The following is a 21,905-nucleotide window of genomic DNA, read 5'->3' on the forward strand; positions in this document are numbered from 1 at the left end:
CTCTCTCAGCTTTTTGAGAGTGAGATCCGAGTCTTTTCTAACCCGGTGCTCTAAGGTTGTGAAATAAAAGTATGTGTGACAGAAACCAAAGCATACAGTTCAAATGTTACTTCCTTTGGCTTAGGGATCAAGTTTCTCTGCCCCTGTGTAAGTTCCTAGTCTTCCCCCTCACCCGCAACAAAGCTCAGATGTGCAGAAACACAGTGCTAACGCCCTCCACTGCAATGCTTCCTGTTAAGTCTAGAGAGGAGCGCTGTATTGAAAACTGTACAAATCACTCTGGTAGCTTTCTGAATTTTCCCAAGACCTCTGATGAGCCCTTTCCTCTGTGAATCTTAAAGTGAAAAGAATACCTGAAAAGCAGCACAAGTGGCTCAGATAAATATCCCAATGGGTTTTTTAAACTACATAAATTATCAAGTGTGACGGGACCCACGACTTACAGCGGCCGTTCTATGCTACCCCCTGGTGGCAAGATGCTCCAAGTCATCCCAGCCCCACCCCCACGTCCTGGCTCTTACTGTGGACTCAGACTGCAGAAGCTCATTTACGTGACCCCAGCAGCGCCAAGCCCAGTGTGCCCACAAATATTTGCTAGTAACAGTGTGAGTGGCAAGAAACAAAAAACACACAGTTAGAATTTTACTTTCTTCTGCTCAACTGAGGATCAACTGTATAACTTCCTACATTTTTTTTTTTTGTCTAGAGTTCATGAGCTTAATGTACAGGTCAGTCAAAAGTGGAAGGCTTCCTAGACTCAAAGCGCAATCTTAATAATAGCACTAAAGGTAGACGCCTAAATCATCACTGGTGAAATTCCAGAGCTTCTGAGAAAGGTCACTGCACTCACCAAAAGGAGGGGATAGACATTCACCTCCACCCAGACCTAGAACCCTTAGAACGGGTCAGGGCTAGCATGGAAGCGATTTCCTAGAGACACAACTCAGATGACTTAGCCTGAAGAACACAGAGGACTAAGAGAGAGAACTGAGTAGTGATTTATTCAGTTCTGGAGATTAGAATAAGAAGAAATATCCTAGGGTGGCAGTGGGAGTAAAGAAGAGCTTGAATCTTGTACCTGAATTTCTTTTTTTTAGGGATCACTGGAGAAAAAAAATTAGTAATAAACGCAGCCCTACCCAAGGCAGGGGAGAACACATTTGATGGCATTTTAGGGTCCCTTCCAGCTATACAAGTAGAGGTTCATTAACAGCCCCTGTGACTAGGCAAGATTAAATAATATGACTAAAAGCAAAAACCAATTTACTTGTACAATTCGGACAGAAACGACTTTACCTGTGCATACAGCTATCCTAGGAACTGAAAGCAGCTCTGGGATTTCAGGTCCTCTGATGACAGAAGCCTTTAATAAAAGTGGCTTGCTGGGCTAATGGGCAGGCCCTGAGTGGAACTTCTCAGATCAATAGGCCTTTTTAAATTCAGGAAATCGAGGCTGCACCTAAAGCTTAATGGTCTGATAAGAGCAGCAAATACATATGGTCCTTTTGTCTCTTCCACAGCAAGCATTTAATTGGTTCACACCCCACTTTTCCTAGAAGTTAATGCTGTCATTGTGCAAACTTTGGGAAGAGGTGAGCAAAGGGAGATGACAACCTTTCCCAGGAAACCCCATGAAAGATGGGTTTAAGGCAATCTAAGCTCCACCTTATTAAAAAACAGCTACATCTTCAATGAATGCTAGTGAGGTCCATTCATAAGTTGAGTCTCATCTATGCTTAAAAGAAGTCTCCACCTTCCTGGAATTGACAACTGGCTCTACTGTTCCTAATTCAGACTTACAGGCAATTCGTTTTAGGGGAAAGTTTGAGTTCTACATTTTTAAAATGCTTATTAGAACAATGCTTATTACCCTGGGCATTACACTAATCAAGGATATTTCTTCCCTGTATTTGGTTCTTATGAAATGGAAAGCCCAAGTAAAATATTGAGGAAATGAAAAAAGTCTTAAGAAAATAAATCAGAAAACAAAAAGAATATATCTTAAACACAATCAAAACTTGCATGTTTAATAGGGATTCATCTGTTTCCCATACTTTCTACAGGTCCACTTCAGACAGAAGTCCTGGCAGAAAAGACTTCTTTAGAAGCTAAAGGAACCTTCTGTTCAATTGGATGACTCTGAAGGACAGCCGAACTCCCAGTCAGCAAAGTGCTGGAGAAAGGAGCAATGCGTATCAGACGAATTTCAACAAGGGCTGAAACACATGGGGGTCAGCTGGCCACATAGTGTGATTAATAAGAACATCCCCTCAGTACTCTTCCTATAACTAAAACTTATCTCACTCAATTACTGGAACTGCTTGTTTGTCCACCGTCCCATTGCCAGCTAGACTGTATGCTTGGGAGTACATCTGTTTTTCTCATTATTATATCTCAAACACCTAGGAGAGTGCTGGCATTCAATGGATCAAAGTTAAATTTAAATTGAGCTAAATTTTGCTATAATAAGTAAATCAGGCAAGAACGAAACAAAATTAACAATAGCCTCCATTACTTAATACTATCTCATGTACTTTCATAGAAAATAAATTCTGAAGTTAGAAACGTAATTAATTTCCTAAAATCTTAAGTTTGAAAAAAACTATTGCTTTAAAACTAAAGTCTTCTTACTCTTCAGTCTGGTTTATTAAAAAAAAAGAAAAAGTATTTAACAGTTTGCTTTGCCCAGTTTTAATGAACCCAAACTCTAACTTTGTACTGGAAGAGAAACACTGAAAGCATGCCTGCTTACCGCTATTTACATAATTGCTCACTAGTTGCCACAGGTGGAGGGACTGCTTACTTTAGGCCCTTGGAACCCATGAAATCACCTGAGCAGCCAAGAAGTCTGGAGTTCCATTTCCAGACTCCCTTTGTACACACTCAAGAATTTTTTTCTTGCTGAATTTATCATTAATAACTACTTATCAAATCTACCAATACTGACTTTGTGAAATCCCTCCCCGCCTGTCACCTAAGACTCTGTCTTCTCTTATGGGGGTAGAATAATTGAGGAGAGTGACAGATGGTGATAGGTAATGGTTTCTGTTTCTGAAAAGCAGCTGTTAAAAATATTTTATTTTTCAATACCATTAATGACTGATAATGCAAGACTTAAAACCGGAAGCAACCCCCCAAAAACAAAACAAACAAACAAACCCAAAACAAAACTTGCGACATGAACTTTTCAGGGGAAAAAACGTTGTAAATATGAAAAGATTTAAAGAGAAGCTTTACTTTTAATATACAGTCCTAATGTACCTGACCATTTTAACAAACAGCTGGACATTTTAGAAAGTTATCTCCCAATGCCTTTCTAGTGCTCTAAAATCATCTCCCTCAAATAATGAGACAAACAGGTCTCTCTTGCGCACGTAACTTTTATAAATTGCATCAGACCCACAGTGTTTTTCAGGGAGTTTCACCAAAACCAAAGAGAAGTTCAAAGATAAAATTGCAGCAGATCAGGGAAAGAAGGAAGAATTGCATGGTCTCAACTAACCCGCAAGTCTGAGGCACCTGAAACCAACCCAGAAGTCCACTCCCAAGGACTCAGAGGACCGTGTAGTGTGGGAGCCTAGCTGCGTGACAGCAGAGCTCGGTCCTATCTCCCCTCCAGGGGTCTAAATTGTAATTCACGCTCAAACTGCTCTGCAGTCAGGGTGCCCTGGATGGCTTCGCAGCCCGGGTTGAACACAGAGTAGGCGCTCTTCTCGCCCTCCTTCTTCTCCCCAGGGCCTCGTGTCCCAACATACATCCAGTAGAACAAGGACAGGACAAAATAAGCCAGGCCAAATTCCAGTTCCACAAACAGTCCCAGCAGAACCAACCAGAGAAGGACCTTCAAGAAGGTGATGTTGATCAGGAAAGACTGGTCTCCTGGCAGTGGCAGGGGAACGGCTGTAGTCCGTGGGGGCTGTGATGTGCTGCTCTCAGGCTGAGCCGCTTCCTAGGACACACAAACAAACAAAAGTAAGAATAAAGGGTAATAGGGCTGAGAGGATCGACACCGATCTGGAGAGACAGCTCTCATCGCTCTGGGAAGGCTTCTGGCTCATTGATTTCTATTTTCTTGCCCTGCTCTCTAAAACAATCATCTGCAAAGAGCTCATGTGCCCTGCTCCGACTGAATCAAAATGGATCAGCACTTAGTGAGATGTAACCCGATAAAAACCATGCAGCATTTGGATGGGCTCCCTCAGATGAATCTGGCCCACACAGAAACTCCCCAGTAATTGATACTGCAATTGCCATGCGTATGCTCCACACACAGAATCAATATATGTTTTGTGAGTGACATGATTCTAAAATGAGGACAACACCAGAAACAAAAACAAAAATTCCTTTCATATATTAAAAAAAAAAAAAAAAAAAAACCTACTGTTATAGCCATAACCTTTCCATCCAACAACCATTCTACACCCCTTCCCCAGGCCCAGGCAATGTCTCCTAAGTGGACTTTCTACCTCTCAACTCTTCCCTTCCCACACCAACCTATCTATGTACGGTTGCTAAATGAATCTCTTAAAACATCATCAATTCTCCTACTCACAAACCTTCAACCAATTTTTATTGCCTACAGGTTAAAATTTAAACTCCTTGGACTGGAATCCAAGGCCTTCCATTTAATCAATAGAAATGCCAGTACACAGGCCTTTGTGCTGGGTGCTAATGAGATACACAGACATTTAGGTAGCTTTAGGGAGTTTGATCTCTACTCCAGTATTTTCCAAACATTTTTGGGTGTGACCCACAATACGAAATACATTTTATACTGTGACCCAGCATGTATGTATATGTGTGTGTATATGTATATATACATGTAACAAGAAAAGTTCACAAATCAAAAAATACCTTCACTACATATGAAGCTCTAATTTTTCTACTCTATTTTTTAAAATTTATTTTTAACAGAGGACTAGATTTCTCTAAATTGATTTTACCACTCACTAATGGGTTCTGACTTACCATTTGGAAAATGATGGTCTAAAAAATTTCCTGTACAATTTATTGCTATATAAATAAACTCTCTGCTCCAGTTCAACTGGTATTACTACCCAAAGACACTGCCCACCTGTGGCCTGGAACAGCCTCGGTCTCCTTTCCATTCCTCAGCACCTTGCCTTCCATCCAGGATTGGTGAACTGTGTATGCCCTGACCTCCCTGGCCATCAAGGAGGGTGACCTGACCCACTGCCTCCCGGAGCACTGACTGGCTCTCTCATCAAGCACCAAACTATTTGGATTTGAAGTGTCTCATTTTAAATATAGGTCACATGTATCCCTAGATTGTTACCGTGAGGCCACAGACTGCCATTCATTATCTTTTGGTATCTTCAGAGCCCAACGCAACACCTCACACAGAAGTTTTCAAGACAGAACACAACTTTTAGTTCATTTCTTCAATTATATCCCCTATTCTTCATGTGATAATTTTTAAAAAGGTCACAAATATTATTTGGTCTCAATAAAAAATATAGGTCATGTGATTTTTGTCACTTTGGAAATTCTATTTTGTTAGAACCCTCTTTTTTAGCATTGACTTTGTAATTATCTTTTCAGTTAGATTGGAAAGGCCCTTAACATATCAGTAACATATGCCCCCCCCACACCACCCCCAGCCAACACACATTTATTAAAGAAATAAATAAATGTTCCTTTCAGATGTGACCAGTATGCACAATACTGAAATCACTGGAGGTCTTAGCAGGAACATAATCTAATCTCTATTTAAAACTACTCTGACTGCCAGGTAGGGAATGCACTGCAAGAATAGAAGCTGGGAAATTGTTAGCAGCTCACGTAGAAGGCCCAGCGAGAGACCAGGCAGAGATTAGGGTGGTAACCCACAAGTCAAAGCAAAATGATGGATTAATGGACACACAATACATTTTGAATGCATACAACTTGTAATACACAGTAAACTGAGTTTATTTTAGTATTGAGAGAGTATAAAAATAATGCTTGTGGCTACCATGCTTGAGTGCCTTCAAGCTGCCTGATCTTCTATAATCCATGAGGCAGGCATTATTATTCCCATTTACTGGTAAGGAAACACTGAATGTTACATAACTCCCCTAAAGTCACACAGCTAGTTAGAGGCAGAGATGAGGTTGGTCTAGGATGTGAGGATGGTCTCCCTCACACAGCCCTTTTTACTTAATTAGGAGACTTTATGGGAGATGGTAAAGAGGAGGGTTAGAGAGCTAGGAAATGAGGGGTGGTTATATGAACTGGCAAAGGGAACAAAGAAAGGAAAAGAGGGATATGGAAATTCCTCTGCTTCATTTGGCATTTGTTTTAGTTCCAGTGTACCTTCTGCTATAAAAGCTATGTGTGGAAATGTTTGTGGTCATCATAGCACATCATAGCACATATAGGCATAATTTGAGGAAAACACTTCTATTCTTCAAATACCAAGCTGCTTCCCACCTAGGGGCCTATGCACTTGTATCTCCTTCCTTCTGAGAAGGATGCCCACATCCCCTCCCATCACCTGGCTAGCTCCCTCTTCTACAAACCTCAGCAAAAATGTTACCACATGTTCCCTTGGCCTTGTTCCCAGGTTTCTGCAAGAGTGGCTCCTCCTTATGAAACGTCACCTCAGTGAGGTGCTTCCTGTCCACCCACTTTAAAGTAGCACTCTAAACCCTCATCCCAATTCACTATCATACTACCTGTTTTTTTGCCCTTCATACCATTCATTGTTCTGCTATTTTGTCTGCCTCCCCAAACTCAAATGTACGTTCTGTGAAGGCAGGGCTTTGTCTGTCTTTATTGCACTGTCTCTCCAGATTCAGCATAGTAGCTGGAATGTAGTGGGCACAGATAGGATTTTGCTGAATGAACGAATGGTGGCCAGGGAAAGAAAGACACTTAAAGGAAACTCCTGGATTTGAGGAGCTGATGCAAAGACTGTGCTTAGCTAGGTGACTCCAAAGAAAAGGCACACTTAAGCAGTGGGTCAACCTGAACCAATGTTTAGAGGTGAGGAGTTGCAGGGTGGGTGTGGACAGTGGATGTTGGGGCTACACGGTGCCCTGAGAGCTGATGTGGGCATGTCTGGGGATGGAGAGAGAGGGATTCTAAAGAATGTTTTAAATTACAAGCATTGTTGTCTTAATGTGGTAGAAGCTCATCACGGAAAAAAATATTGTATTTTAGGAGACTGCACTTCCCCAAACTAAATTCAAGAGTAGGAGAAGGAAGATGTTGAGGCTTCCTTATCAATGATTACCAAAAAGAAGCAATTACAAATAGAAGGCTTAAGAAGTCTCTGATATGCCACTGTGTGCCACCAAAATTATTAGGTGGAGATGTATCGTAAATTAGAAAAACACCAATATAATGAGAATTTTCACACCAGAGCAAACTGAGGAATGATAACTGAACTGAGTCAATAAATATGAGCTCAGGACAGTCCCTTATGAAACAGTTTGATTAACAAGAACAAATTAGAGGTCTGACATTTCCTCTCATCCTTTTGTCAGACAATCATCTTTTCGGTTTTTAATAATGGAAGCCTTCTCCAAGTTCAGATTCTCTGGGACCAATTTGATGACCTCATATTCTTTTGGTAATGAGACAGACAGTAAAAATCTCACTGTGTGGATTAGACATTGTTTTTGAACTGTGTTCAGTGAGTTCTAATCAACAGTAAAGTTATCCTGAGACAAATTTCATGCAAGTAAGTAGACTGAACTCTGCAGCACTCTTTTTCTGCAAGTCAGTTGGAGCCTTGTTTTATGAAAAATGATTTCAAAATTGAGTAACAATAAGTTCATGATTTTTTAAAAATTCCCTAAAACCAAATGTTGTGCAATAAATAAACTTAATAGAAATAATTTTAAGGGAGTAGGTACACTTCTGCTCCAGTATGTTTTAATTCTCTAAAGAAATTTTTGGCTCTTACTACATTTGGCTCTTACTACATTCACGAGGTACAAAGGCTGTGTCACAGATTGTCTCAAAAGCATTAGTTTTCCTTTGATGTTCTGTCTTGTATTCCCACATAGAAATATTCCAATCTCCATGCAAAACACTCTGCCACTTTACTGAGTGAAAACTTAATGAAGATAGAGATGTGATTAAGTTCGTCTGCAAAATAACGGATTAACAAAAAGTTTTAGTGTGAAAAGGCTTTCAAACTAATCTAAATATTCATTATCGAACTTCAATAAGCTTCTCTAGTTCAATAGCAACGCACAAGCACATACCACCTCTGGCGGTTACAGCTACCACACTTTTGCAAGTTTTGTATTCAAATACCATTTCTAAAGCACAGGCTACTTGGGTACTGGCTGCAAGTGCTCCAGGTGCGAAATCAAATGACGCTTTAGTAAGTGCTACTTTTTCTCAGTAGCCAATTAGACCTTTTACCCTCCATTAGCAGAAGGCTGTGGCTCAACAAGGTTGTGGAGAGGTTTCCCAAAGCCACAAGGTGTCACAACGGTAACTAAACTCGCTGTGAATAACGCCAGGACAGAGTGGTTTCTTTCAGGACCCTAGATCCTCGCTTCCCGCCAGGAGCTGCATGGGTCGCAGAATGGAAAGAAAATATCACAGCCACTTATCAGTCGTGACACTTGAGGCACGAGACGTGAGGCCCGGCCCTGAGCGGGCAGGAGTCGCCAGCAGCCCCGCCCACGCCAGCAGAGGCTCCGCAGAGACCCAAAGGGGGCGTGGCTTGCGGGTCACGACGTGTGGGCGGGGCCGCTCCTCAACCCCGGCAGGGCCTGCAGGCCATCACGTGGTGGGTGGGGGCGGGGCCTCGGCCCAGAGTTTCCTGGGTGGCCACGACCGCAGCCCAGAAGCCAGGTGCCCGGGTGAGCCCTTCCTTCCTTATCTCACCTGAGCTGGGCTGGGCTGGGCCTGGGCACTCGCGGGCCTCGGTTTCCACACCAGGAACCGCTTCAGCCATCCTGAGGCTGACTCTGGAGTCACAGTCGCTTCTGCCTTCTCTCCTGAGGTTTGTGCGCTCTGGCTCGAAGTGCTGGGTTCGGCCGCCAGCCCGGCCCGTTTACGGGCTGCCCGGAACTCGGCTAAGCGCTGTTCCATGGCGCGCGCCCTCCCGGCGCTCCTGGGAGCGCGCTCCCGCCTTTAGGGAACCTGCACTCAGCACAGTCCAAGCTGGGCCGCGGTGCGCCTGCGTAACCACGGTCATTGCTGCGCGTGCGCGGTGGGGCTCGGGGTCCCCGCGTGGGCCGTTTGTGACGTTAGCTGGGCTGTGTGTGCTAATAGTCCCCTCCAAACGCGTGTGGATGCAGTGTGCACCTCAGGCACAGTTGTTAAGAATCTAAGACAGAAAGATTGTTCCACTGTTCCTTTCTCTTGCCTCGGCTCCTCTGATGGAAGCTCTGCTATGTGCTGTTTTCAGGGATCTGCTCTCCAGCGTGTGGAACATCTTTAAGTTGAGCGCTCATATTGGAGGTGGACCGAGGTCATTGAAGGAAGCCCGTGATTTGGGAGAGGTTCTGGTATCAGAAGGAAGATGGGGCACAGCCTCCCCTTTTCCTTTTAACAAGTATGCCAATCTCAGCACTTAGAGGGTGGCATTTTCGCTGCTCACAGGCAGGCAGGCCATGCGGACCTCTATTATTGCTGTTACCACAATGAGAACTACCTGTTGCTGTCTGTAAATAGATCAGAAATTTAAAAACTTTTGTTAGGGTGCACCTTAGAATACACAAATATTAAGTGTATGTATGACTCAATAGTTTTGTACATACATACCTATACACCTATATAACTACTATTCAGATAAAGAATGTTTCTGGTACTCTGATGGCTCCCTTTTGCCCTCTTCCAATCACTGTTCACCCAAAACGTCACAATTCAGGTCAGGGACTGTTAGATTATTAAAGCTCTAAGCATCTAGCTAAGTGCTACTCAAAATATTTCTTGACTCTTGCTGAGTGTGAGTCAAGAAACTAGACAAATTAGAATCGAGTCTTTTATTCATTTAACAAAATATCAAGAGCCTGCCATCTGTCCAGTATTGTACCTGGCACTAGAGATGATGGAGAGAAAGAAAGCAACCCGTTTTCTTAGCGTTTACATGCTAAATAGAGAAACAAATTAATAACTACATATTTATATTTAATATAATGATAGGTACTGATTAGTGCTATGGTGAAACATAAAGTAAGGAATAGGAATGGTGGGGCTGTTTAGAGCTAATGACCAGGGAAGACTTCTCTGAGGAGTTGCCATTTGAGCAGAGATCTAAACGAAACGAGTGACACACACAGCTATCTGTAGAAGAGTGTTTCAGTCAGAGGAAACAGTTAAGTGCGAAGATCTCAGGACCTCAAGCAGTATGCTTAACCTGCTCACAGAGCATCAGGAAGGCCAGTATAACGAGAAGAGGGAGGCAAGGAGAGAATGGTAGCAAATAAAGATGCACAGATATCCGGCGGCCAGATCATATAAGATCTTATAGGCCATGTTGGAGATTTTGTATGCATTCTGAGTGTGAGAGCAATTGATTAGAGGATTTTGAGCTGGAGATGACATAATACAACATTTTTAAAGGATCACACTGGCTGCTGAAGGTGGGGCCATGGGAAATCCAAGAGTAGAAGGAGGGAAACCAGTTGGGGAGCAGGTACAGTAGTATGAGACTGGCTGTTGGGGCTAGAGTGGTTGTGATGGAGGTGGTGACAATTGGTCAATTCTGAATATATGTTGAAGATCCGAGGCACTTCGATGTGCAGATGGATTAGGTGTGGAGTGTGAGAAAAAAGAATCAAGGATGGCATATTTCTGTCACTCCTCCTCACCCCACACGTACCCTGAGCAACCAAGTGAATGATGCTGGGGCCCTCTACTGGAATGGGGGAAGACTAGGAAGAGAAGATTATGTAATAAACATGGAGAGTTTGTTTTGGACATGACAAGAGTTTGAGGGGCCCATTGGGCGTCCAGTGTAAGCACTTGGATAGTGAAAACTGGAATTCAGGGAAGAGTCAGGACTGGAGATACATATAGGGAGTCATCAGCATGTGTATGATATTTAAAGCTATGAGACTAGATGAGATCACCTAGAGAGTGTGGTTAGGCAGAGAAGATATTTTGGGACTGAGCCCTGAATAATTAGAGATGATTTATAAAACAGAAGAGAATAGGATATTTATACTACAATGACATCTCACTGAGAAACTACAGAAAAAAATTTCTTGCCCATCTTGGTGCCAGGAGTAGGTCTGCTTCTTTCCAGGGACTGGAGATTCTTATATTGGTTGTGTTTCCCACTTGATAATCACACTGAGACCTCAGAGCTGTGTTTATGGTCTATTTCTAATAGGCATTTAGACTTAAGGCATGCAGTTTGTGGGCTATTACAGTCAGGGTCCCTGGCAAGAAACATGGCACCCTCAGAGGGTTTTGTGAAGGATTTAGTTACAAAGGTGTGGCAGGATTAAAGAAGCCAGCAAGAGATGGTTCTCAGGAAGTGTTACCAGCCTGTAAGCCTCAAGCAGCAAGAGGACAAAAGTAGTCATCAGAACCCAGTGAGACATGTAGCTATAGAAGAAGCTGGAGATAAAGGGAGCCCTTACTGGAGCAGAGAGTAGGGAGAGAAGGGTGGAAATAGAATTGAGAGGAGCAAACAGAATGTCCAGCCAGATGCTAATGTCATTCCAGTCCATCTTGCTCTGGTAACCTTATTTTCCCTTTGCCTCATTTTTTGAATTTTTGTAAATTTATTTTGTCTCAGTGCTTTATAAACCTCTTTAAATCCTTTTTGGAAGAGGTTGAAACAATAGAAAAAAGTAAAAATGAAAGAAATGATAACGAAGAGCAATTGCCAAATTAACTTCATTAATTTTTTGGATAAGATTATGAGAGGAGTAAATAAGAAGGGTCTCAAAGTTTACTTATAGTATGTGAATTTAATTTTTATTATGAAATACATTGTACATACCAAATCATGTATTTATATATATGTCACTTTTGGGAGATCAGAGTTCAATATCAGAGTTGGTGTCACCCCAATAGCAGGGCGGGAGGGAGATGGATAAGGGTGGCACAAAAGTGTAGTTAGCATTTTCCTTTGGTTCTTCCTCAAGTGATACAGTGAAGAGTCACAAGTCATTGAGATTTAGTAGTTTTATTGAAAGTATATTTTAGAAAGACAAAGTATGCCCCAAGGAGGCACACGATCCCAGCACAGTAATCAACACAAAGGGGCCAAAAGGGCCACAAAAGGGCACCAAAGAGAGCTCAGAAGTAAGAATGTCTGCCTTATATTTAGGATGTGATGGGTGGTTCCAGAGACATTCCTAGGTGATTGACTAGTTAGGTCATTTTGATTGATACCTGGCTGCTATATAACTCTTTGCCTAGTGTGCATCTGCATACCCAGAATTCTGCTACCATTGGGGTGTTCTTTGGGCAGTCTTTAGGCTGGGTCCCATTTCCTTTGTTCCCCTGTTGCTCATGTCTGACTAGCTACTTAACATATATACACATACATATATAATATATATTACATTTGTAAGTTGTAAGTAATAAAATACCTATATGCCCTGTGATATATTGTCTTTGTCCTCAATTCTTCACTTCTTGTATCCATGCCATAAAAGGCAGAGTATAATATAGTCCCATTTCTTGACTTTGAACTTAGCCTTGCAAGTTGCCTTGGCCAATGGGATGGCAGACATGCAAGCAGGGCCTAGAAGTATGTTTGTCCTGTTGAATGTGCCCTCTTAATACTGCACTACCATGAGATGGACCTTGTAACAGCAGCCAGCTAGTCCAAGAATAATGAGAGTCACATGGATATAGTTACTCAGCTGAGCCCAACCTAAAACATCTAACTCCAACTTACTCCAAGATGTATGAAAAATAAATGCTTATTTTATATTTTATCATGGAAATCTTGTGTGTTTTTTGTTGTCGTTGTTGTTGTTACACAGAAAAAGCTAACCAATAATACCCATTACTCAAGAAAAAGAACTTTTCTTTATGTGCCTGTGGTCCATTCTTGAGTCCTTTCCATCTCATCAATCTATTAATAAAGTGAATTACATTAATAAATTTCTATTAAACCACCCGGCAATCTTGGAATAAACAAAACTCAGTCACTTTATAAAATATAAAATTCAAATTTTAAAGGCATTTTGCACCTACGCATCTATGTTTATTACCAAGATTTTCCTATAATTTCCTTCTTTTCATGTACTGTACTTGAAAGGTTTTGGTTTTAGGATTATACTAGCTTTATGAAATAATCTGAAGTGTGCCTCTATCTTTTCACTGTTTTCTAGAATTCTATAAAATGAGAATTAACTGTTTCTTCAAAGTTTGATAGGACTTCGTAGTAAAACCATCTAAGCCTGCTGTTTTCTTAGATCAGATAAATAAATGTAAGCTACAATTAAATGGATCCGTAGTTGATCAACACAGCCTTCTCCCTAAAGTGCCAAGAAGTAGATTAATGTCAGCCTGTCCAGTCTAATGTTTTTAGGAATGGCATAGATGAAAATATAAAAGGCAATTTATTATTTTTCAGGTGATGAAAATTTGAGAGAATATCTATAATTATATCTTTAAGGTAAAAAACAGATGAATTTGGTTCAATTTATTATGATTAAAGGGTTATGGAGATGCTTAGAGTGAACTGTACCTCCTAAGTTTGTATATATGTTTTACATCTTTGTTTTTGTTTCTTAATTATTGGCTTGAGATCAGTTTCTTTCAATAGGACTTGAAGCTTTTTCCTGATCACACACTGTAGAGGGAGGGGGCATATGCAGTAGATTCTTTAGTTGCTACAGTCAATCCTATTTTAGTAAGAAAGGACCCCCGCCACACACACACACACCACCACCACCACGCATGCTATTATGGTCCTAGCCCTGCAGGTACCACATGCCAAGTTCTGAGCACTGTGATTTCTATGACAAGCCATAGAATGTCTACAGAGGAGTGACCTGGATAATGATGTGTCTGGAGCAGAGTTTTTCAGCCTTGGGACTTTAGACATTTTGGGTCAGATGATTTTTTGGAGAGGTTGTCTAGTGTCATGTAGGATTCTTAGCAGCATCCCTGGCCACAACCCATAGTTGCCAGTAGCACCAAACATGTCTCCTGGGAGACAAATTTGACCCTTCATTGGGAATGACTGGTCTAGAGACCATATTATAGTAAGAATGGTGAAGGCAGTGGATTATTTGGGACAGAGATCAAGAGTCACAGTGAAAACATACCAGTTAGTTTTAGAAACTCTATTTAAAGGGCTACTGTGGATGGGGGAGGAGAATCATTCTATAGGGCTCCAAAATGCAGAGCTAAGGCCAACAGTGGGAAATTGCAAGGTGGCAAGTGTAGAATCTGGAAAAAAAAAATTCTGTTTTTCAACAACTCAAAAATAATAACTTGGGCTGCCTTTCACAGAACTGAGTTCCCTGACACTAAAAGGATTCAAGCAGAGGCTGAATAAACACTTGAATGTTGTAGAGAAGATTTTTGAACTGAAGAGGGGTTTGGTTAACTTGATTGCCAGATCTCTTCCAGCTGGAGAAATTTGTGTTTTAATCCAAGCAGAGCAGACTGGGAGGAGAGAAGATGTGGGGTCATCAGACTAACAATGTGTCACATAAGGTGTTAGTGCCAGTGTCCATACCCCCTCAGATCTCACGATTGCTGTACATGTTGATGACTTGTTTCTCCAAGCACCTAGGGTCTTTCTGGCTGCAGGAGTGTGTTCAGCTAGTTTGTGAGGCAAAATAGTAGTCCTGGGGGATTATTCCCCCATTCCTCAAATAGCCTTTAGCCAATTTTGGATGAGAGTTGGTGGATACTAACTCCTATGGGAGTTGCCTCCTCATGGGGGATAACTCAGATATGTTCTGCAGAGTCTCCCAGGGGTTTTCAGGAGGAATGAGCCCATAGCAGTACCTGCTCATTAAAGCATCCTGTATCACCTTTCTGCCCTTTACTGTCTCACTTCCCTGTTATACTCTCAGTGCTTCCTGGAATCACTTCCCCAGTAAACCTCTTCCATTGGAATTGTTATCTCAGAATCAATCTTCTTGTAAGAAAACCTAAGGTAACACCTACACAAGACCTAAGCAAGGCCTATAGACTTGCTTTCAGAAGAGGAAGTAAACTAGAGGACTGGTCGGTATTTCACATTTATGACACCCTTGTATTCAGATTTGAAGCAAGCAAAACAGCTTTAGACTGGCATAGTCCAAGAAGAATGATTTTTGGAATATGGGAATGAAAAAGGAAAGAGAAAGGAAGGGAAGGGAAAGGTCACAGTACTTCAACTAAAGCAGCCTGTTCGGGACAGCAGAGGAGGCAGTTTGGTCCACACTTTATGTTATAGAGTTCTGTGAAGGACAGAATCAGAACAGCTGATTTACTCATCATGTGATTCTGCCCTCCAAGGAGTTCAGAGACCAACATTCAGCAAATATTGGTTGAACATGTACTAAATGCCAGGCCCTGTGCCAGGCTTTGAGGATGCAGAGACGCATAAAATACAGTCCCAGCTCTCAGATGTTTTAAGATCTAGTTGGGGAAGCAGTCTCATTAATAGACAATTATGCACAGAAGTCTGAGGGAGCAGAGGAGGGGCACATACTCAGGCTGGAGAGTAAGTAGCAAAACTCCTTCATATTTAAATATGGGGAAACTGAGGCCAGAGAAGGGAAGCTGATGAGGTTATATAATTGTTGGGCACTGCTTCAGACAATAAATATTTCTAGTGGTAGTTCATCTCCTTATAGTACCATGTTTTACATTTGCATTTTGATGCAGGACAGGGCAAATTTCCCCGTGTTGTGGGGGAGACCGAGCCCTGCATGGAGAGAAGAGGGCCCTTTGGCGGAGAGTGAAGAAAGAGGTCAACACACACACCAAAGTTAGAATCAAAAGGAAACTATTAGAAAAGGGGCAACACTCCATAGAGTGTGGTCTCCTCTCAGAGGCAGAGAATGAGAGGGATCCTGAGTGTTCAGGGAATTCAGTTTATATATCATTTTTTGGTTTCCATTTCCTCTGATACAGACATACAGTGAGGAAGGAGAAAGAGGGAGAGTATGTAGCCTTAAAGGCCTACTGGCAGTTCCCAGCCTTTAATCCATAGATTACCCATGGTTTTAGCCATAGGGAATGAACGATTTTAGTTGTGTAAGGCAGCCACTTAAAGACTCTTTTGTTCCTGTTTCCTCTTCATGGTGGTGGGGCGGGGGCGTTGGGAATGGGTTGTTAGAAATCTTCCTTTGTTTGACAGATGTCCTCCTGGCCTGGCTGCAGGGCTGATTAGCATATTGCAGTCTCTGAATGTAGCTGGATTAGCATTTTCATTCTCTTGCCTCCTCCCTACTTTAATTGGAAGGTATTTCCACTGACCCCTTGTTCCCATCTGCTCTTGGCTTGGTGGTCACAACCTCTGCCTGACAGCTACTGCTGGTTTGAGCTTTGCCTTTTTCTGTCCCCATCCTCCATCCCAAATTACAATGGTCTTATGTTCCAGAAGACCTCAGCATTCTTCTGGTTTTCCCAGTCCTGCCAGATCCCACAATCTGAAGCTTCTTCATTATTCTCTTTTGCATCTTCTAAATTTCCTTTAGGTTCTAAGACCTCAGGTTGTGACAGTTTCCTGCCCACCTGGCTTGCCTCACATTATTCTGTTTTGAGTTCTGTTGTGCTTAGCTCTGATGCTCTGTGAAATGCCTCCTGTGGCTTATGAGACAGACAATTAGGCAAAGCCAATAGAATTACAGCAAAGATAATCTATATGTAAATCCTATCTCAAAACTCGCCTTAAAACTACCTGAAAGTATTTGGAGAATTTCTTTGCAAATTGAGAATGCACATCAAGAAAGCAATAGGTGTGTTTTAGATGTGGTTGGTCCTCCACAGTTATGTATAGGAGTATATTTGGAAGGAAGGCATGATTTTGCCTTTTATAGTCCTTTGAAGAAATGAGCTGTTTTTCTAAAATATATGCACACACACACAGAGTGGTGAATTTCCTGATTCTTGACACAAGCGGCTACTTAGCCCCTTCCTTTCAAACTCCTGCTTCAGCCTTTGCCCTTCTGTCCAGCCACTGACCTTCTATAGCCTTGTCTGCACATTGGGGTTTGGGGCCCAGATAGACCCACCTTTCATCCTAATAGCACTGGCTGCCACTGAAGCTCAGGGGCAGAGCTGGCCCCTACTGCATGACTTAGCATCAGGAACACTGCCAGGGCCCCTGGCTCTGCTTGGTTGTCACCTGCTTAGCTGTGAGTTAGTCAGTGCTCTGCACACTGGGGAGCCATTATTCTGTAGTAAGGTAGATGCGAAGGTGGGGAGGCAATGCCATTCCTACCCAACATTTGGCCTCCTCTCAATTTGCGTGTTAATTTTCAAGACTTGTATCCTGTCAAAAGAAGATTTTCTGAGTTCTTTCTTAAAAAAAAATTTTTTTTTAACCTTGAGGGTTAGTTGTTGATTTCCAATAATAGTTGACATTTGTGGAGTGATTAATATGTGCCAGTCATTGTGCTACACTCTAAAAATTATTATGTGGTTTAATTTTCTCAACAACCCTTCAGGAAGGCACTTAGACAGAACTGAAATTATTTGATATTAAACAGACAGCAACTAGCAGGGCCAGGAATCTATTTACTCTGCCTCCTTCTCTGTGCCGACCACTTTCGAGTTTCTATGAATAACAACAGGTATAAGTTGTGATCCCTGGCCTCCAAAAATCTTACAAACTCATAGGGAAGATGAAATGAGAATGTGAAATGCTAAATAATGCCAGACACTATCTACTAAACGGTAGCAGGATAGACAGGACCTTACCAGGCAAAGGAAAAAATCAGTGAGGACAGGGGTGGTCTAAAAGTCTCCAAGGAGGAGCATGATATTTGATTGGCCTTGAAAGATGGAAAAGACTTAGGTAAGCTGAGAAGAGGAAATGAACCTGTGCTGGCTGGAAAATTACTGCTTGGTTATTGCCCATAGGAACATAATGCTCTAACAATAAGTTTTCTGCTTCTGTACCCCCTGCTTGCACAACTGACTTGTGGGTTGACAGTTAGTAAAAAGAAGAAAAATAGATTTGTGTGTTCAAACAGGATGAAGAATAGGGGTTTAGGGCTTAAAAACCCTGTATCTCTACATTTCGGGGCTACTTGATTTGGGGTCTGCGTACTCCTGGTAGACCCAGCTGGTTGAATAAAGAGTGTGTTTCCTATAACTCACTGATTTCTGGTGGTCCATGTGTCTATCGGGGGCTGGTGGCTACAACAAACCAAGGTACTTGAATTCACTTGAACACACAGGTTCAAGTCCCAGCTCTGACATTGTGCAATCACAGGGGAGTCCCTCATTCCCATTATTGCTCCATTTTTTTTTTTTTTTCATAAAGAAAAAGGCCCAGGGAGATGATATGGAGTAGGGGAGAAAACAGAAGTTTGGAAGCAGAAGAGGTTAAGGGAGGTGGGAAGGGAGGAGGTAGTGATCGTTTGTGGTGGGAGGGATGTTGACAAAGTTCTAGCTCTATATTTACACAGTAGTTCCATGAGTGATCTCTGTGATAACCCGACTATAAAAATTAACAAACAAACGAAAGTCTATGCCCCGCCCTGTTTCTTATTTTTATTTTGCTTCAGGCAAGGCACTTGTCCCTCTGTTTCTTCATTTCTAAATGGCAGTAATACCTTATAGAAAAATGCCAGGATGAGGTGAGCTGACATGGAGTGCCTAGCAGTACATGGCTCACTGTAAAACCTTAGTCAAAATGGGAAGCTAAGAGTATGAAACCAACATGGCCCAAACTTAGTATGTGACCAAAGGCCTGCAAAGGAATAGAGGGAAAGATCTTTCTAACTCAAAGAAGTTGGAATGCATGTGGGAGACTGGTGTCTTGGTAGCCTTTTAGACTAAGGAAGATATTATTTATCTGAGATGGATGAACTGATTGTTTACATATGAAAAAATTGACATGTAACTTCTGTTCCTGCCTTCTTTCTGGCTCCTATAACTTTCCAGAGCTTTCTGAACCAAAATAAACTCCTTCCTCCCATTGCCTCAGTAAGCTTGGTTTGACTTTACTTAACCAGTGACCTCACTTAAGGTCACTTTGAGGTGGTATTGATACGCCTATAGGTCCCAGCCTCATGCAGTTTTTAGGAGCCATGGGAGATTTCTATCTGCCTCATGAGAAATCCATCTGTTAGGGACATACACTAAGCCTCTCTGTCAATCTGCAGTCTCCATTTGTAAGCTCATAGTAGGGGGGAAACCATATAGCATTTATCTTTGGCTTTTAGTTTCCTTTTTTACCAGGGGATGCTAAAGATGTAGAGAGATTCCATGGTGAAGGATTCTCTGATTAGAGTTTTCATTATTTCACTACACCTCCCCTTTTCCCACACGAAACCCACTCCTAAGCTGTAGCCTCATTACTTCCCACTGCACATTCAAACCCCACTCTTTAGCTTTGCTAAACTCTAATTTCCCCAACATCCTGTTATTGTTTCCTGCCTTTGTACCTTTGCTTACACTTTTTATCTGGAGCATCCTTTCCTCACTCACCTGTATAGGTGTCACTCATCTTACATACTTTACTTAAATATCTCCTCTTAGGCCTTGCTGCCCAGGTAAGGTTTGATTCCCTCAGGAATACTCTCCCAGTGCCAAGTACATCCTCTGTAACAACCCTTATCACCTATACTACAGTTACTGTTTACTAGTTAATAGGATATAATTTAAGATTTTTGAATAAATACCAAAAATAAAGGTGACTCGAACAAGACAGAATTTATATTTTCTTTCTTGGCCTCACTTGAGAGTGCCATTGGGCAGTGACCTGGGCCCCTTCTAACCTGTTGTTCTGCCACCTGTAGGGCAGTGACCAGCATAGTGCAAGTTGGTTCACGATCACACCAGAATTCCAGCCTGTCTTAATTCCAAAGGCAGCCTCTTAACCACCAGTCATACTGTCTCATTGCAGATTGGAGAGGAAGATATGAAAAAAGTTAGAAAAGACAAAGGTATATTAGGAGTGCCTGGTGGGGGTAGTGACAGATAAGATCACAGTGTGGGGTCTCATTGTGCAGGACTTGAATGTCAAAAATTGCATGTGTTGATGTCAGCGACATTCATTGTTATATAGTTTCATTTCTCAGGCACATACTCCAAAATTACTACCTCTGAAATGGGAATCAGATCCAGTTGCCTCTTGAGACGCTCCTAAATCTTTCTAACTTCATTTTGGAGAGACACAGACCAGAGCTTTATGAAGGGAAATAAGGAAGAGAAGCTAATACTCGATGAATCACTTCTAAAGCACGAACCCATGGGCCTAAGCCATCCACCTTCTGAACTGAGCCACCCACCTTCCTAACATGACTGATCAGCAGCCGCACCTTGGCACATTAATAAAAAACAGGACCCCCAGCCCCTCTATGGACCTTGAATCTCCAGAGTGGGGCTCAGGAATTTATATATTTTTGTATAATTCTCCCAGTACTTCTGATGAAGAGATGAGTGTAAGCACCCCTGCACTTAAGAGACCTGTCACCACCCCATATTTGCTCTAACTGCAGATTCACCAACTGAACTTTTTGTTTCACAGTGGAAACATTTTTCTTTATTTGGCCCCATGGTAGGATGATTCTTGTTTGATATTCTCTCTGAAGTCTAAGTCCCAGGTTATTGCAATGTCCAAAAAGTTTTGGACCTTCTCCAAGCCTACTCAATGACAAATCCATTCTCTAGAAACTTAAGTACAGAGCTGAACGCTTCACAAGTTTGGTTAACCACAAATCCTACCATTTTACATCTTGTAAAGGGTTTTGGAAAATCATTAAACCTCAAAACTTCAAGTGGACCCTTGATAAAGACTTTTTTTCTTACATTCGACCATTTATATCTCATGACTCCTATCTCACTAATCTGGACCAAACTTTCTGTCTTTAGAATCTGAGCCTAATGGTGATAGTAGAACATTTTTTAATGCCTTCACGAGCCATGTGCTTTATGTACATCATCTCATGTAAACCCCTTTAACAAGCTGGGGATATTAGCAGTATTAGTCCCAATTTATAGGTGAAGAATCTGAGGCTCAGAAAAGGAGCAAAACTGGAATTCAGACCTAGACCTGTTTGAGTCTAAATTCTGAGTTGCTAAACCACTTCTCTCTATGGTGTTTGGGGGTGGGGGGAAGGGGTGGCAGGTATTGGGGGCTGGTGCAGAGGAGAAGAAGCGGACAGGAAATAAAGGTAGACGGCATTTCTTTCTTGGGACCTGCTGCCTATTATCCTTTTCTGTCCACACCTCCACCCCCATCCTTCACATTCTCATGCTGGTAGCAGCCAATATAAGAATACCTTTTGATGCTCCAAGGTAAACTTTAGCAAAGAAAGGTGAGCTGCTTCTGCAGAAACTAGCTTTCCCTCTGCATCATTTCAGAGCCTCTGTGGACCCCAAAATATAATTTTCAGCAATTATGTATGCGCCAGACACTTACGATATACAATAAATGATTAACACATTCAGCTGATTCCCTTGAAGATAATTCACCAAATTTACTGGAAGCTGCTTTTATTCAGGATACCACACAGATTCTTTTTTTCTACGTAGTTTTCTTTTGCTGATTCATTATGTATTATGCCTGAATCACTTGGCTCTTCTAAGTCAACAGAGCTAAGTGGGAGAAGTTCAGGCATGTGATTACTGCTGGGAAAATGGCAGATTTGGCTCATGAGAGTATGGTCAGGGCACTCTTTGAGCTCAGGAGCATTTTAAATCTCAGGCACTTGAAGAGAAAGATAACCATCATATCTGGTTCAAAGCTTCCCTTGGAGATTGATTCATCTCCCTAAATGCTGTTATTTGCTGATGGGAGGAAAATTATACTGGATCCCCCTGGTCTGTAGCAGTTAGATTGAATT

At 41.9% G+C, this 21,905-nt stretch overlaps 1 protein-coding gene across 1 annotated transcript; it reads right to left on the reverse strand.

Moving 5' to 3' along the window:
• Nucleotides 1-2,799: 2,799 nt before the first annotated feature.
• SAYSD1 (SAYSVFN motif domain containing 1) lies at nucleotides 2,800-9,133 on the reverse strand. Its single transcript, XM_016154322.2, has 2 exons — nucleotides 8,851-9,133; nucleotides 2,800-3,949 (listed from the first exon to the last, which is right to left on the reverse strand). Exons 1-2 carry the CDS (start codon nucleotides 9,055-9,057, stop codon nucleotides 3,605-3,607), a joined length of 552 nt encoding a protein of 183 aa, XP_016009808.2. The 5' UTR covers nucleotides 9,058-9,133; the 3' UTR covers nucleotides 2,800-3,604.
• Nucleotides 9,134-21,905: the final 12,772 nt, after the last annotated feature.

The sequence above is a fragment of the Rousettus aegyptiacus genome, unplaced genomic scaffold (genome assembly GCF_014176215.1).
Source record: "Rousettus aegyptiacus isolate mRouAeg1 unplaced genomic scaffold, mRouAeg1.p scaffold_m13_p_1, whole genome shotgun sequence".
In the NCBI taxonomy this organism is placed as follows: Eukaryota; Metazoa; Chordata; class Mammalia; order Chiroptera; family Pteropodidae; genus Rousettus; species Rousettus aegyptiacus.